The sequence below is a fragment of the Argiope bruennichi genome, chromosome 7 (genome assembly GCF_947563725.1).
Source record: "Argiope bruennichi chromosome 7, qqArgBrue1.1, whole genome shotgun sequence".
In the NCBI taxonomy this organism is placed as follows: domain Eukaryota; kingdom Metazoa; phylum Arthropoda; class Arachnida; order Araneae; family Araneidae; genus Argiope; species Argiope bruennichi.
The window spans coordinates 118,553,601-118,570,471 of NC_079157.1; the positions used below are offsets into that span (position 1 = coordinate 118,553,601).

A 16,871-nucleotide genomic window follows, 5' to 3' on the forward strand; every position below is an offset into this window, starting at 1 on the left:
TTAACTGAATAAGCTTCATAACTCACTTATTTTCTGCCTTTATTTAAAGTACAATCCATGCATCATATGCAAAATTTAAAACAAATAATGTTTTGAAGTTCGATTGAGATTTTTTTAGTCTCTCAGTTACCACGAAACAAGAACAAAAACACTGCTTTCATTATAAACCTGCGAATCAAATTAAAGTTTCTCCATGGTATACTTTTGCATTAAAGTAGCACTGGGTGCCTGTGATTCAATCTTTCTATCAGTAATCGGTTTATTGAAAGTTGACCTCTTTCCGAGACAGGAAGGTATCTAATTGCTTTTCCTCTCCATTAATCTCTGAGCAGAAAGGCTTGGCTGGGAAAAAAGCATTGCCAAAGGATGCCAAAATGCCAATGGATGATTCTTTTGCGTCCTCTAGACAGACGATATTAAAAGGAATTTTCGCCTCCTCTTAAAATGGAAGGAATTAATCATTTATTCTAAAAGGAACTATAAATTTAGAAATTTTGTATAGATTAATTAGCCTGAATTTAATTAATGTCAAAATTTTTTTAGTGAGGGACTAGTCAATATTATGTCTAGTAGATTTTAATTAATTGGTAATTGTTTCGATAATTTTTGTTTGTTTGTCTGGTATTGAACTAGGCGCATCTTCGTATAAAATATTTGAAAACAATGTATGCAAAGTTTTCTAGAAACTTCATCACATATTCCTAACAAATGTGTAATACTGCTTTTACCCGTCTAAAAATTAGATACCGTGGGCAAAGTCATGGACGTTTTGAGTGTTCAGATTTTTATTTTCAGAGTTTCGCACATTTTGTGCTTTTGCAAGATAGTAAAGAAATTACATATTTTGATGATATTTTTTCGCAAACAGCTCAAACAAAAATTTATCGCAGAACTACAGTTTTCAGGATAATGTACTAAATTTTATTTAGCTAAGCGAAAATACAGATTGGCAATTGATGGATTTTATTCAAAATTCTATACGGATTTATAATTTAAATATTAAAACCATGTAATAAATTTTATCTATCAAGCTCTTTATGTTTTTGTACTTACCGTATTTACTTGTATTCGGAGAGACAGACGAACTTTTTAAGCTTAAAATTTGATCGAAATCTTTAAATTTGGTGTAAAGACCGCAGACCAAATTTCATCCGTCTAGCTCAAAGCGTTTTTGAGTTATGACGTTTACAGATAGACAGAGCAATTAAAAGACTGGCTTAGTTCCAAAAAAGTGTTTTTTGGAATCGGAGAGAATTAAAACAAAGAAATTTGTCAAAATCTCGAGTTGAAAGTTTCTTTTGTTTTCGTATCTTTCTTTGTCTTCGCATAAAAAAAAAAGTGCAATTGTTAAGCTTCTATTTATGGAATTTTTTCCTGGTATGATTATAATGTTCGTTTTTACCGAAATGTAAATATTGCCTAAAAATTTGAATATTTCTCCGTTACCCCGAAACCTTTCTTATGGAAATTTACACGATTAACAAAGGCGGAGTGGTTACATTATAGTTGAATTCTCGGATGCGATTATTTGCACGAGGGAGCAAGGTTGACACGCTCAATTGATCCTGGTTTCTTAATATTCACTGAAGAAATAAGCTGTTACACTGCATTGCGAATGCGCAGAACTTCGACTACTTATTAAGAAAACTGTGGAGTGTGAAATTGCTCATAAACGATCAATAATCTTTGTTTGCAAAAGTTATTTCGAATAATGGATGAGGTGAAACATCTTTTTAAAACAAAAGATTCCTAAGAAATAAGGTGAAAATGGAACCATTTCGTGTTAACTCAACAGTTTTTGTAAATGGAAAATTGCAGAAAATGTTTTGTTATTTTGTAGTAATAATACTGGGTGATTCATATTGACTGGGACACAAAGAATAGTAAAGTAGGAATTCCGTAATTGATTTATTTACCTGAAACAGATGAATTTTATACTGTAACTACAATTACATAAGTTTCATGTGGCAACAGCGAAAATTCTAATAACTAAATAGCGGTAAGAAACCCTTAATGTGTGGTGCAACAAAAATAAACTCACTCGCAACTTAAAACATTTTATTATTGAACTTAGAAGTTATGTGACAACTCAACTCTGTTTCGTTCATTTAATTTTGTTCGAGAGATTTGATATACACATTATAGTTGTATCTGTTAATCTTTGATCGTTATATTTAATGTCATGTAAATAATGTTTATGTTTATGTCGTCTTATTTTTGACTAGCCGCCTTTGGCGACCAGTCGGTTCGCCAATCTTAATGTTCGTTTCAATTTTAATAATTAAATATTTTACGCAATTCCTACTTTAATAGATTCTTCATCAAAATATTTTAAAACTTCAAATTTTGATAGTCATATAATTCACTCATAATATTATAAAGGCCTTCAGTTATAGCGTGATATGTATCTCTCTCATTTTCTGTTAGCTCTCGTAGAATTTATGCTTTAAATTAAAGTGGAAAGAATTAATCTGCAATTAATATTTTTTACTGAAACAAAGCATTTTTTTTATAATCTTTTTACAAATAACAGAGTCACTGAGCGTTTAAACGTTATGGGCACTAAAGAATATCTTTCTTAATTTATGTAATATCTCAAGAATTTGTCAACAAAATTTTCTCAGATTCATCAGGAACAGATCGATTCATTAACAATGTTATTAATTAATCGATTAATTAACAATGTTATGTTTAAATGCATCAAACACTAAGAAAATAAAATGAATCGTTTAAAATAATCGGTCGAAAACAGGTTTTAAGAAACTACTTAAAAAACGATGTACTTATAAGCATAACAAAAAATATATAACTAACATAAATACAATTTAATTACAAAAGCATGCAACTAACCTAAAATAATTTAAATCAAGAATCATCCGTTGATAATATTGTCAACAAACAAAACACAATGCGCATGCGTGAATTTTCAACGCCAGTTACGGTAACGCAAATGCGTGAATTTTTCTACGCCAGTTGGGGTAATGCTATGCAGATTAGAAATTTTTAATTTCCTTTATTCGGTGTTATTTTAATTCAAAAGTACTTCAGAATGAATCTGAAAGATCGATTAGTTAACAATGTTTAATTTTAAATGCATCAAACATTAAGAAAATAAACAGAATCGTTTGAAATAATCGGCCGAAAAATGTTAACCCTAGCCTCATTACTGTTGGAAAAAAAAAAAAAAAAACTGAAGTCTTACTTATTTGGCGTTGGAGAAAATGAAAAGATTTTTTGGCGGGAAAGTTAGTTTTTAAATAATAATTAAAATTCTAATTAAAAATTCAAAAATAGGGACCCCAGGTGCACATTCCCGACCTCCAAGGTATACATGTACCCAATTTGGTAGCTGTAGGTCAAATGGTCTTTTCTGTAGAGCGCCAACACACACACACACACACACACTGAGCTTTATATAAGTATAGATTTACTCCTTTTAATAAGAACACGCCAAATGCACGACTGCTTCAGTTTCGCTTTAGTCATTACAAATTCATAAAATTAATATTTTTTACAAATTTATTTATTTATTAGGAAACCAAACTAATATATATTTTTTAATTCTCATACATGCGGGTCTTCTCACAGCCCAGCGGTCCTTGACCTAGTCTGTCTATTCAGATATCAGCCACCATATCTTAATTTCTTTTTTCTTTTTATACATATTGTTACTATTTACCCAACTATATCAATCTCTTTTCAGTCCTTCTTTGTTGAATTAACTAACCAATTAACTGTTTTTGACGAGTATACTCGTCAGAGGTTTTGCTTGGTTACATTAACGTCCCGTTTTTTAAAGCAACACTAGGGCTGTTTTGGGACGGACCTCGTCATTTTGAACAGCGGTCAGATGACGAGGACGACACCTGAGCTGTTACCCCCTCTCCACACCACGCCACGCCAGCGGGAGGACATTTGACCCGCTTACTCGTCGATTCTTCGATGGAATCGGGTCTCGAACCTGAAACCCTCCGGTTCCGAGGCCGAGACCTTACCACCAGGCCACCGTGGCCCTAATACTCGTTATGGAAAAAAGTGCAAGATTTTGCGTTATGACTAGTCTATTCATCAGGAGTAAAAAGTAGTAACAATTTGCAGTTTGAATTACAATTTTGGTAAAAACTCAAGCCTATTTGTAAATTTTAAGACGTTTAAAATATTTTGTGGCCAAGTCGAAATCAAAGGAACAAATAAAAGAAAAACACACACAACTTTGTTTATATACTAGCAATGTTTTTAGATTCATAACCACCCCAGCAATAATAATCAGGGATATTCATACGTACATTGCTCAACATTCATTCAAGGTACAAGATGTTTGTTTAGCTTGTCTTCTTAATTCAATAAGAGTTAATAAATTATTTGGTTTAGTTTAGTTTAGTTGTATGAACGACCCGTTTAAAGCAACACTAGGGCTATTTTGGGACGGACCTCGCCATTTTGAACTGCGGTCAGATGCCGAGGACGCCACTTGAGCTGGCACCCCCTCTCCACACCACACCACACCAGCGGGAGGACGTTTGGTCAGGACGGATTTAACGTGCAACAAACCCCCTTATACGACGGTTCTTCGGTCGAATCGGGTCTCGAACCTGAAACCCTCCATCTCCGAAGCCGAGACCTTACCACCAGGCCACCGCGGCCTAATAAATTATTTGGCTCACTACTTTTCTATGTCTTTTCCCCTTGCCTTTGATTGCCTACCTTTTTTTAACATTCATTTCACGTATTATTCTCTTTCCTTCGATCAGATTCCATTTTAGCATTCACATGAAGTTAGCTTTCTCGCTCTCTCCGATCAGCTTCCTTTTTACTTTCTTATATACGAAATACGGAGAAAGTAATAGTAATCGTCGAAAAATTCGAACTCGAGATTTCGTCCACGATTGAAACCTCTCGGAGTTAGAAGAACACATTTTTGAAAAATGCCCTTCTGTGCATCTGTGACAAAGGTAACCCACAAACGCTTTGAGCTAGAAGGTTGAAATTTGGTATGCTGTCTTTAAACCAAATTTTCAAATTTTTATCAGATTTTGAATAAATTCTGTTCAGAGGGAAATCTGTCTGTCTGGCTGTTCGAATATAAGTTAACATGATAACCACTAAACGAAAAGAGTTACAATTGATGAATAAGATTATCTTCGAATATTTAACATCTATAGTACAAACCTGTATATCATCGTACATCTCTAGTATAAACCCCTTGTTGGTTTTGTGAAAGTTTGAGACAAAACCAACAAAGGGTTGACTGTCTGTCGGTCTGTACATTCAGAAATATTTTAACGCAATGACTTGAATATATCCAATTAAGGTATGGGGTTTTGCGACTACAAAAGCAGTTTCGTGTCAAATGTTTGTTTTAATCGGTTGGTAAAAACGCGACTGAAGGACAAATTGGATTTTCGGATACTATTAATCTCATGCCAAGATTATTCACAAAAAACTCGCCAAGGATAACAACAGATTTAGTGAAAACCTTAACTTCACGCCAAAAGTTAATATTTCGTAACTATTTTACGCCAAAGCAATGGAAGGCGTTTTCTCTGGCATGACAAGTTTATTAGAGAATATACGAGAAAATTTTGGGGGGACAACTCCCGCTGGTTAGCATTTGTTTTAAGTTTGTGTTCTCAGTGCCTCTGTTTTACTTTCTCTTTAGCGCTTTCGTGCCATCTGACTAATCTCACGAGAGCAGTTTTCTCAATGCCTTCCTTTCAGCTTTTTAGGCACATGATGATAGAAAATTGATCGGTTTAAATGCAGGCTTAAGTTGTTTATATCAATCAGACAGAAGCGTTTTTAATCTGCATATTAAACTAATAGTGAGTGTCCGTAAATTCCAAAATGATTCTTAGACAGTAAAGAACAATTTACAATTAATTCGCTTCGATTTAATAATTACTACCTCGGAATCAAAATAATATTTCCGTTAAATTTGGAAGGAAATAAAAAAAAAAAAAAAACTTTAGCAAAACGATTTTTTTATTTGTAATTCTAATAATATATTTTTTTAGAAACATTAATGGTACAATTAATACATTTAATAAAAAATGAGCGAATAATTAAATTTCATTGAAATGTGATTAAGTAATTTTATTTAATAAATATGATTTATTGAAATGAAAGTTATTCAATAATTGCCTCACATACGCAAAAATACGTTGATGCAATTATTTAAAGATATGACTATATATATATGTAGGACTGGGTGGGACAAAATGCCCATTCAATCCCATTTGGATCAGTGTCTAGGGTACTGATTAAGAAACTTAGAAATAAAAAAAAATTATTTACAGTAAACACGATTAAAAGAACATTAACAATTAGGACGGGAAAGATTATCTACATTAAAGTTAGAAGTAAAACATTTAGATGGCACAAAGGGCAAAGCCTAACAAGATGTCTGCTCATAGCTAAACTATGCAACGCCTCTCTGCTTCTCTGCTCCCGAGCGAATGCCAACAGCTCGTTTTATATAATATTTATGGTCACGTGACTTAGCACTTTCGATTAGTAGAACCCATGGTGCCATCTATTACAATATAATAAAACTAAATTGAATTGGATGCATTCAGTATAACAGTGGAATGGTAATGACCACTAATTAAACTCTACAAATATATATATATTCCCTCACATAAATTCAAATTTTATATATATATATATATATATATATATATATATATATATATATATATATATATATATATATATATATATATATATATATATATATATATATATATATATATATATATATATAATGAATTTCGAATAATCCTGTCGACTAAGTAATATGTAATATATTTTGGTTCAAGCAGATAACTGGTTTGAAGACATAGACGAGACGTTGTCTTTTTAATTTCGTTTTAATATCCATTTCGGGAAAGCATAATTATTAACAAGAAGACGCAGCGCGGCACAAACACAGGAGGCAAAAAGGGCCGAACTCGAAATCACTAGTCTTATATAACATAGGATTTCTGGCCAGGCGCCAATTCAATACACGTGTGACCTTTGACACCTTTTCAAGGTCAACCGAAGAAATCACTTTCTCTTGATACATAGCACTGATGGCGCATTATTTTTACAGAGGAATTAATTAAACCGAAAGTGGAATTGGATCACGAAATAAGACAATATTTTAGAATGAAGTTACGATGGGCTAAATTAAGATTTAATCTTGGAAATTACTTTGGATTAAATTAAGAGTTTAAAATATCATTACATATTAAATATACATATATAATTTTTTTCAAATTTTATAACTAAATCCTACATTTACATGAATTTGGATTCGAATACTGGAGATTATGTAACACGACAGCAACAGTAAATAAAACAATAAGTGATTTGGAGGGAATCAAAACCAAAATGCATGTTTCATCTAAAACATAATTATTTCTTATGTATCGTAAAATTAATAAACATAATTTTGATATTTCATCAAAGAGTTATGTTCAGTACAAATTGTTTTGGAATTAAAAAAATACTTATTAAAATTTCTACTTTATTAAACTGCATTTCAATTTTTCTAAGAAAGAAATACAGAAATAAAAAAAGTTTAGATAAAAGATGTTTTAAATTAGCTAAGACAATAGAATAACAAATTTTAAGAATGAAAAATAAAACGAATTAATCCACATTAAGAGTTGTTTCGAGAAGAAACGAAATTTAATCTTCAAAATAAGGCTTAATATACATCCCAAAGGTATAATGATCTTCTTATTTTAATAAGGCTTAATATGATCATGCACAAATACAGATTATGCATTTAAGAAAAATACGCAACTTATTATTTCAAAAAAATGAATATTATTTTTGTTTGATGTTGTAAAAAAAAGTAAAAAGCAACTATAGTATTTCACTTAAACATTCTAAAAACAAAAGCACATTTTGGAAGATTAAAATGAAAACAATTTTATTGAAAAAGAGATGACAACCTTACAATTGTGAACATAAATTAAAATGCATCTTGAGTAGCTTTAGTTTCCTAATGAAGTAATTGATTGCATAATTTTGATTTTCAAAGCAGCTTTTACATTTATTAAAAGTACTGTCAATCCTCCTCCAATTCGCCTTGTAATAAAATAGTTTCATTGCAAAGTAAAAAAGTAAATGGGTTGTAAAAAAAATAAAGCATTATGTTAATGAAATTTTACTGAAAAATTTCAGCTTAACTTAAAGATTTCAATAGTCTAGATGTTAGATATCAATATATATTATTATTTATTTTAAATTTTCAAGTAACAATACAATTTATATATTTTTCACTCTGATCATCTGATATCAGTTTGAAATTACGAGACCCATTACTAAACGAAATTCGGAATTAATGGATAATTATAGCAATCAAGTTCCAAGGATTTAAGTATGACATTTTCGATAAAAATATAATTACGGCACGACTATTAACTGCTTGATAAATAAGGAATGCACAGCGCTTAATAATACGGCAAATATATATTTTAATTGAGTCATTGCAATGACAGGTGTACGACAATTCGGGTTTTGGTAGCTTTGTAAAACTGTTTCTCAGAAAGAAAATTCTGGGAAGTTTATAATTTTTTTCTTGAAAATTTTATAGATTTATTTTCTCAATACTAATATAAACGGAATTCTAAGGAAATGAAGAGATTCCTTTCAACTTTTCAATATAAAGATAAACAATTTTGAAAACACTTTTCAATTGTATTCCTTAAATAATTTCAATTCTATTTTTCCTTATAATAAAAGAGAATAAATAAATCTTTATTTTGAGATCACCATTTGCCAAAAAAGGAAATCCTATTTCTAATGGAGTGGTTCGATTATGTTTGTATTGAAGTAGTTTAAAGTAAAAAATAAATAGTAGTAAATAATTCGATCAATAGAATTGGAACCCACTGCAATCTTGTTTTAGGAAAAACACAGCATACATTTTAATGATAAATGACACGCACAAGTATATATTATGCGATGGTGGCGTTAGATAAATTAATGCTATTCTTTTAAACAGAAAACATATTTTTGAACAGATATGAAATCAAAGCTTTAACAGTAGAGCTCGAACAACTCATTGACGTTGAATATAATGTACTGTATAGATTTCTGAAGACTTCTATTAAGTTATTTCAGAATACAAAGATTAAGATGAAAGTGAATTAAAATTAAATTAAAAATTTTTTTCTTTACAAAAGTTATCGAAAAATTGGTAAAAGAGTCCCTTTGAAAACTTTTCATAGATATTATAAGCTTTATAAAATATAGCACAATATCATAAAACAAATATCAATTATAAATTGCTTGCTTGCATTACCTTGAATATGAATGAAATAAATATTCAATAAAAATATTTCAAAACGACGACACTCTGATTTCACAAACAGGAAAATCGATATCATATGCCAATTTAAAACTGCTTAAGAATTTGAGAATATGTATTAATTTGTCAACAAAGTGAAAAAAGAAATAATGTTCGGCTTAGACATGAAAGTGAAATGTAATTGTCCCGATTTGCCTTGGATATTGGAAGTTCACCGGTTAATATGGAAAAAATTCGTTTTCTCAATTTGGCATTATCCAGAATAATTATAGATATATGTTTTATAGTTCAAGATTCATTCAAATTTTTATTAAGAATAATTATAATTCCTTTTAAAAACTGCTGTTCAACAGCAATATGTTTTTGTAGGAATAGCTATCTGTAGTGTTGCATGGCCCTAAAAAAGGAGTGTGAGTTAGTTTAATTATATGAACCTCCCGTTTTGAAGAAAGAGTGTGAGAGAAAGGTTATAACTTCGGCACTTCATTTAATATGAACGGAGAGCAAATATAGCTTTTTACTCATTAACCCTTTGCATTCGAATGTCTTCTTTCAGTCATCATTCAAGGAGGTGCATCATTTTGACATTTTATTTATTTTTTAAATTTTAATTGTTAAAAATACCTACAGAATGTTAAAAAAATGTATATTCCTTTTTCAGGGAAGCTCAGCTTAAAACAGTTGCATGCATTTATTTTTTGGTGTAATAAACAGGTCAATGTATTAAGTGAATAATTAGGTATCGAATTATCTTTCAGAGTGCAAAGGGTTAAAAGTCTCGGAAGATAAAATTTCACTAAAGCACGGTAAATAGCGTTATTACTCGATTTGTGCTTATGCTTTGAAAGCAGACAAATCTCCAACACGAATTTTATTTCATAGAAATCCCATTTTTTGTAGTAGATGTTTTTGTTTTGTGGAGATTTTTAAGATCCGCGGTTTCGTCGACAGAAATTTAAGCAAGATTTTAGAGGAATGGCTTAGATTGACTATTTTTATACTGATAAAGGAGTTCATACTCAAACAAGATGAACTAGGATTAAATTTCTTAGAAGTTGGCTTTGTCATTTTCTTCTGAGAAATTTTCACTATATTTTTATCATAGTACAGTAATAGTAACCTATTTTCTGCTGCCCATTTGTAATTTTGAACATAATAATGTTTATAAGTTGGATATTACCTATAAATTGCACTATGCATGATGGAAAAATCATCGCAAAATGCTATACGGGATACACTTCTGAACCTAGAGCTACCGATTGGCTCGCAATTATTTACTGAATAGGAATTGTTCTCCAAGAAAGGAATTTTCAAAATGTTTATTAGACTTTTAATTATAATTGAATCAAAATATTAATGTTTTTTCACTATGATTTCGGTTTCTATTATCACATATAAGTTATTCTTTCGCCATTTTAACAATCAAAAAGTAGTTTTTCTGTAATACCCATTTGATTTTTATGGAATTCTCTCTAAATTTAATAAACTTCGAATAATAATTTTCAATATATTTTGCAATATTTTTTTCCATTGCTTTAATAAGTTATTTTGTGCGCATATTGCAACACTGTGATATTAAATGCATTTTTTGTGTGCACATATTGTTGTTGTTAAGAAAATTTTTCGAATTTAATAACAGCGTAAAATATTACCATAATGTTCGAATCAAAGGTTTGATTATTTTTATTACTATTTATAGAAAAATCGCATATGGAATTGTTCTGTATAGACAACTGAATAGAAAAAATATTCAGCAACTAAAGTTTCAAATACATTTTATCAGGAAATTTTTTTTTCCACGGATGAATTGCGTATAAAGCAAACCCTAAATTAAAGTTGGTCTAATATTAATTTTTAATATTAAAAAAGTTCTCATTTTTTTAAAAGAAAATATCTTAGGTTTTTTCCTATGTTTTTGGTTTAAATGTAATAAATCTTATAGAAAAGATATGACTAAATATTAACTGAATTTATGATTGTAAAAAGCTTAATAATTACTCAAAAATTCTCATAATTAACATTTACCTTAAACAGCATAAGATCTTTATATTTTAATAAATAGCGACACATTTTTAATAAATAATTGCAATGAGCTGCAATCATTTATTAAAGATTCTTTTGATTGCTATTAAACTCCGTTTTATCTAGATTCTTATTAACTTTAATGTCAAGGTAAAATGATCAAACTTCAGACTGTAGCGAGATAAATGAGCTTTTAATGGGAACCCCTTTTAATATCTAGCTCATACTGGACTGAACTTTAGAAAATCTGTTGTTTTAAATTCGTACTAACAAGACTTGTTGAAATCAATAATTATTTAATTTGGTTTCCTGTTTCTTAAATCATTTTAGCCAAATAACTACTTGGAAAAATTATCCGTCCTTAAAATTTTTATTTTTAGGATTTCTTTATTTATTTTATTATTACTTTAATAATATAGAATAAATGCATTGCTCATAAATTTAATTACAGTAAAATGACTTTGAACAAAATTTAAAAAATGAAATAACTTCATTGTATTTTTATTTAGTGAAAATTTTAACTAATTACGATGATGAACGTTTTATTCCTTATTTAAATTACCTGAAGTAGCATTTTCTAGTTTGAACATTATTATAAGTTTAAAAAAAATGTGCTTGTCTAAACGGGCTGTTATTCTGTTAACAATATTTTATATGCGACTGTTATGCACTTAACTGTTTTGTCCGAGTGCCATACGTTTTATCGAATTTTGATAGTTGTAAGCAAAAAATAAACCATTCATAACGATTATAATTCAATATTAAAATTACTTCGAATACAAAGATAAGTATTCAATGGATTTCCATTTGAATCAAGATAAGAAAATATTCCCAAAATAGAAGGTGTCATTTTATTAAGTAGTAAAAAAACATTAAGGTCAGGGTTTAATAATCAGGGGTTAAGGATTAAATAGCGAAATCTGCGTTAGATAAACTCAAGAACGTTGGCAGACTGCCGAAAGATTTGGGAATTATTATTTGCAGTACATTTTATATACAAAAATATACAATAAATATTTACGTATATTTATATACAATATATATTTACAATATATTTATATACAATATATATTTAAATTAGAAATTTTGTTTCTTTACAATGTGATTTTTTTTCTATCTATATTCTTCAAGAATACACAAATCACAACTAATCATTAAAAACAGATTTTATTAAATAGATCCATTAACAGAAAAAAAATGCAACAACAAAAGCAAAACACAGAACGACAGATTTAAGCACTGAAAGAAAATGTTAGCAATTCAACTTAAATTTGGTCCTAAAAGAAAGAATATAATGAATAAGCAAAAAAATTATATAATCATACTGAAGTTATTAGCAAACCGATAAATTAATCCCTTTAAATTTAAAAATAAATCTCACTGAATTGTTTGACACCAAAACAAAAGTTGAGATTTGTGCATCCGATAATTATGCAGATAAAAGGGACAGGAAAATTTTTAAACTTTGTTCATCGTTATATATAGCGATGGATGGTTATATATACTAACATTAAAGTTTCGTCTTTTCTATCAGTTTTTTTTAAATATGCCTTTTCTTTTTCAGATTGCCATTGGATCTTTCTCCTGTTGATTACAACAAACGTAGCAACACTTGCATTATGCGTGGGCTACAACAACGAAGGGAGGCTATCATTACAGAAACAGAAAGTTTCTCTGCGTCCGTTACTTAATGACGAATACACGCCTCCTATCCCCGTTCTCCAATCTACGCAATACAGAAATGCAAGACATAACGACCGTGCTGGATCCGAAGAAAGCCAAGACATTTCAGTGAACAGGAGATCATGGATTCCACTAATATATGCTGATGAGTTTCCTTCTACCGCTCGTGAAATGTGGGTGCAGCCTGTGAGCTACAGAGGACGGTTTTCAGTTAAGGCTAGCTCACCAGTTACTGTCACGAAAAGACCAGAAACATTCGACATACCACTCAGAAAGAGTATACGTGTCTCACACAACGCACCCAGAGAACCATCCATTCATACAACTGGTTACATAAAAGAAGTTGTCGCCAAAGAAGTTCCTGTTCACAGATTCACGCCAAGACCAAAGTATACTATATTAGTGGATAACGTTAAACACACAACAACTCAGTCAACCGTGAATGTTACAACGTTTGAGGACGGCTGGAGACCTAAGCGGATTACAACTTTAATGCCAAATGTGAAACCAACGAAAGCGAGTCGTAGGTTAAAACCAATACCTTTCACTCAATTTTCTGATTCAAAGAACATTGAAGAAGGTGAAAAATATATTGCGGAAAGGCCACCATTCAATAAAGAAAGTATTAAATCCCACACATTTGATTCAGATTTCACTCATGATAAACAAACGAATCCATCTTATGGTGCAGATGGTGCTTTCCCAGATTTTGGTGGTAAAAATTCAGATGGAAAAGATCCTTATTTTGTGCCGTCGGTTATTTATTCTAACAAAGAAAACGACGGTGACGATGCATTAATCTCTGATTTGAATCACCTCAACCATAAAATATCAGGTTCTGGTTTTAAAAGCGCCATACCAAAGGATAATTCCAAAGCCGTGGGGAGTAATAAGATATTTATTGGCGTCGAATATGCAGATTCGAAGCTGCATGGAGTGAAACACAATACCTCCCATGAGGCAACCTCTAATAATAATAATAATGATAATGACGGTAATATCGTTCAAGTTACTGACCAAGATAAAATGATTCCAAAAAGTACGAATAATAAACTAAAAGATGAAAATTATGAAATGCCTTCGGATGCCATGCAGCTTACACCACATAACGGTGAGAAAATCAGCAGATATATTGAACCCAGTGAAGAAAAGGAAGCGCATATTCATCAAACAAAAGACAAAAATTTAGGTAACAGACCATCTCCAGGAAGTGACAAAGATTCAAAATCTAGAGGTTCAGGCAAACAAAAGAAGGAAGAATCAAAAATAGTTGATATTGCAAAGTCGTCTTCTCAAGCCCCATATACTGACATCCATGTTAATAATAACAACATGAATTCGAAAGAATTGCCGGAAGACGCAGTTTATTTCCCACCGATTATTCCCGATTCACGTAGAGTTGTAGGCAAAAATATCACATCCACTATCAAATCTGCTTCCGTTGCTTCAACCAAAACCTTAGTGAGCAACGAAAGGCTGATAGAGTTCAACACAAAGCAAGCTGGAAAGAAAGACAACAGCATCGATTCCAGCAATCATGCCAGTTCTCATAGAAAAGAGCACACTCTACCGAAATCCGAAACCACAAAAGAGTTCATTTCACACAGTTATTATTCACCGACGCCGCCTTCTCTCATAACAGTGAGTTCCGATAACGACGATTCACATCAACTTTATGATTCTAAAAGGACTCGAAGTAAGACAAACAGGACAGACACATACATTTTGGAAATGAAGCCATCTCTATTTCCAGACAAACCAGGCAGCAACCGGCCTCGTAAGCCTAATATTAAAATCACGAGTGCAATGTTGGCTGGTATTTTGATTGCAGCTCTCATCTTTCTGGGATTTCTGACAGGTACATATTTTATACTAATTAAAAGTTAAAATATAATTCGAATTTCTGAAAAAAAAATCATAACGTCTCTGTATTAGGCAATGACATTTACTTTAATTTAGTTATTCAAACTTCCCCTTTTAAAGCAATACGAGTGTTATTTTGGGATAAATCTCGCAATTTTGTACCACGATCAGATAACGAGGACGATACTTGAGCTAGCACATATTCCTTTCCAAACTTCCGCACCACACCAGCAAAAGGACGTTTGGCCCCGACATATTTAACATGCACCAAACCCGCATACATGGCCGTTCTTCGGTGGAATCGGGTCTTGAACTTAAGGCCCTCCAATACCGAAGCCAAGACTTTATCACCAAGTCACCGTGGTCTCTTAGGTAATGAGGTACTTCTTTCCCAATAAGGCAGTAATTATAAATAGGCATGTATGATGATACTAAATGAGTTTGTATCAAAATGAAGGATATATTTTTTGGAAGTAATTTGACAATTACGAAAGAAATTTAGCTCTAATTTATGCCTTAAAGTTACAAGATTTACTGAATTCTTAAGAAATCTCATTATTTCTCCAATAATAGAAAAATATAAAGAGATATTTTATTTCAACTACCCGACATAAACAATTGTCGATACCTATAATGGGAAACTATCTTATAAAACAGAAAGAAACGTAGGAAGAAAAATATTTGTTAAAACCCTACACCATATATCATTATCTTTAATGATAAGAAAATGAAAAGGGCACCCCATCTAATTATGGCGCAACAACTCATTTATTTGCAATTAGATAAGCATATATTTCAAGCTGAAAAAATGTTTTAAATGAAAATAATTTTTATGTGGTTTCAGTTAATAAATGAGCTAAAGAAAAAAAAATTATGAAACCAAAAGTTTTTGAATAACTTGCTTCTATAGCAATTTTCACTACATTAATCTTGACATACAAATATTTTGAATAAAAATATTACATTCATCTACCACTAAATCTGACTGAGTTATGAAACTTTTCAATCTATTATTTTAAATTAACCCTTAAGACAGCACGATCCATTGATTGGCAAATAGAAGTAGCAGTAGAAATCATTTAAAGTATGGGAATTTAACCCTTTGTACTCGGCAAAGTCATTCGATGCATAATTATTCACTTAATACAAGAGCTTGTTGATGACTCTGAAAAAAATATATATAATTGTTTTAGGTTTAATTAACTTGCATCTTCATACTACTCTGATGATATTTTTAACAATCAAAATTAAATAAATAAATAAATAAAACATCAAAATGTGCACCGTCATGAATGGTGAGAGAGAGGCACCATCCGAGTGCAAACGGTTAAAATTTCAGAACTAGTTCTATTTCGATAGCTGAAGAGTTGAATTTCTTTTCTTATTTAAAATGTAAGTGTATCGAATTTTTTTTACTAAATATGAATGAGAAAGTCATGTGGCTGCAAAAGTTTTTACAATAAATAGTACAATAATTGAATCAGTGACATAAAAATTCTTTATTTTTGTTTCAAATGGAGATATATCTCTATTTATAAACGTAAGGAAATTAAATACTGAATCACAATTACTATGGATATCCTTAACATCCAAGAACCTATCTTGATAAAAAAAAAAAAGGAAAACTTGAAGAAAACGGATGTAATAAACACAAGAATTAGTTTCATTTTAACCTTTTAAAGAGCCATTTTTTTCTAGTCATATTATTTTAAAATATTTTTAGGCTTGAAATTAGAATAAGAAAAGGGATTCATTTAGCTCATTAGATAAATTTAATTTGATTCATTAATTAATTTGGTTAATTAATAATTAAGTAACAAATCAGGACACACCATTTAGTCGGAGATAAAGAACTGAAGCATCTAAGTTTCTGACTTACTAAAAAAAATTGTCAGACCAACATAAATTCATACAAAGATTAATAAATTTGGTGGGAAGCATACTTCCCACGGCCCTATAAAGGGTTAAGTTAATGATAATAATTCATATCGATTCATAT

At 30.6% G+C, this 16,871-nt stretch overlaps 2 protein-coding genes across 2 annotated transcripts in view; both read left to right on the plus strand.

Annotated features, from left to right (window-relative positions):
- Nucleotides 1–14,039, plus strand: part of LOC129975551 (uncharacterized) — a 34,228-nt gene extending 20,189 nt beyond the window's left edge. The window contains exons 2-3 of the mRNA XM_056088612.1: nt 12,891–13,888; nt 14,019–14,039. Coding sequence (XP_055944587.1) covers nt 12,891–13,888; nt 14,019–14,039 — 1,019 coding nt within the window. The remainder of the gene's footprint in view (nt 1–12,890; nt 13,889–14,018) is intronic.
- Nucleotides 14,040–14,070: 31 nt separating this feature from the next.
- LOC129976566 (uncharacterized) overlaps nt 14,071–16,871 on the plus strand; it is a 44,285-nt gene continuing 41,484 nt past the window's right edge. Inside the window, exon 1 of the mRNA XM_056090197.1 lies at nt 14,071–14,867. Coding sequence (XP_055946172.1) covers nt 14,084–14,867 — 784 coding nt within the window. The 5' untranslated portion in view covers nt 14,071–14,083. The remainder of the gene's footprint in view (nt 14,868–16,871) is intronic.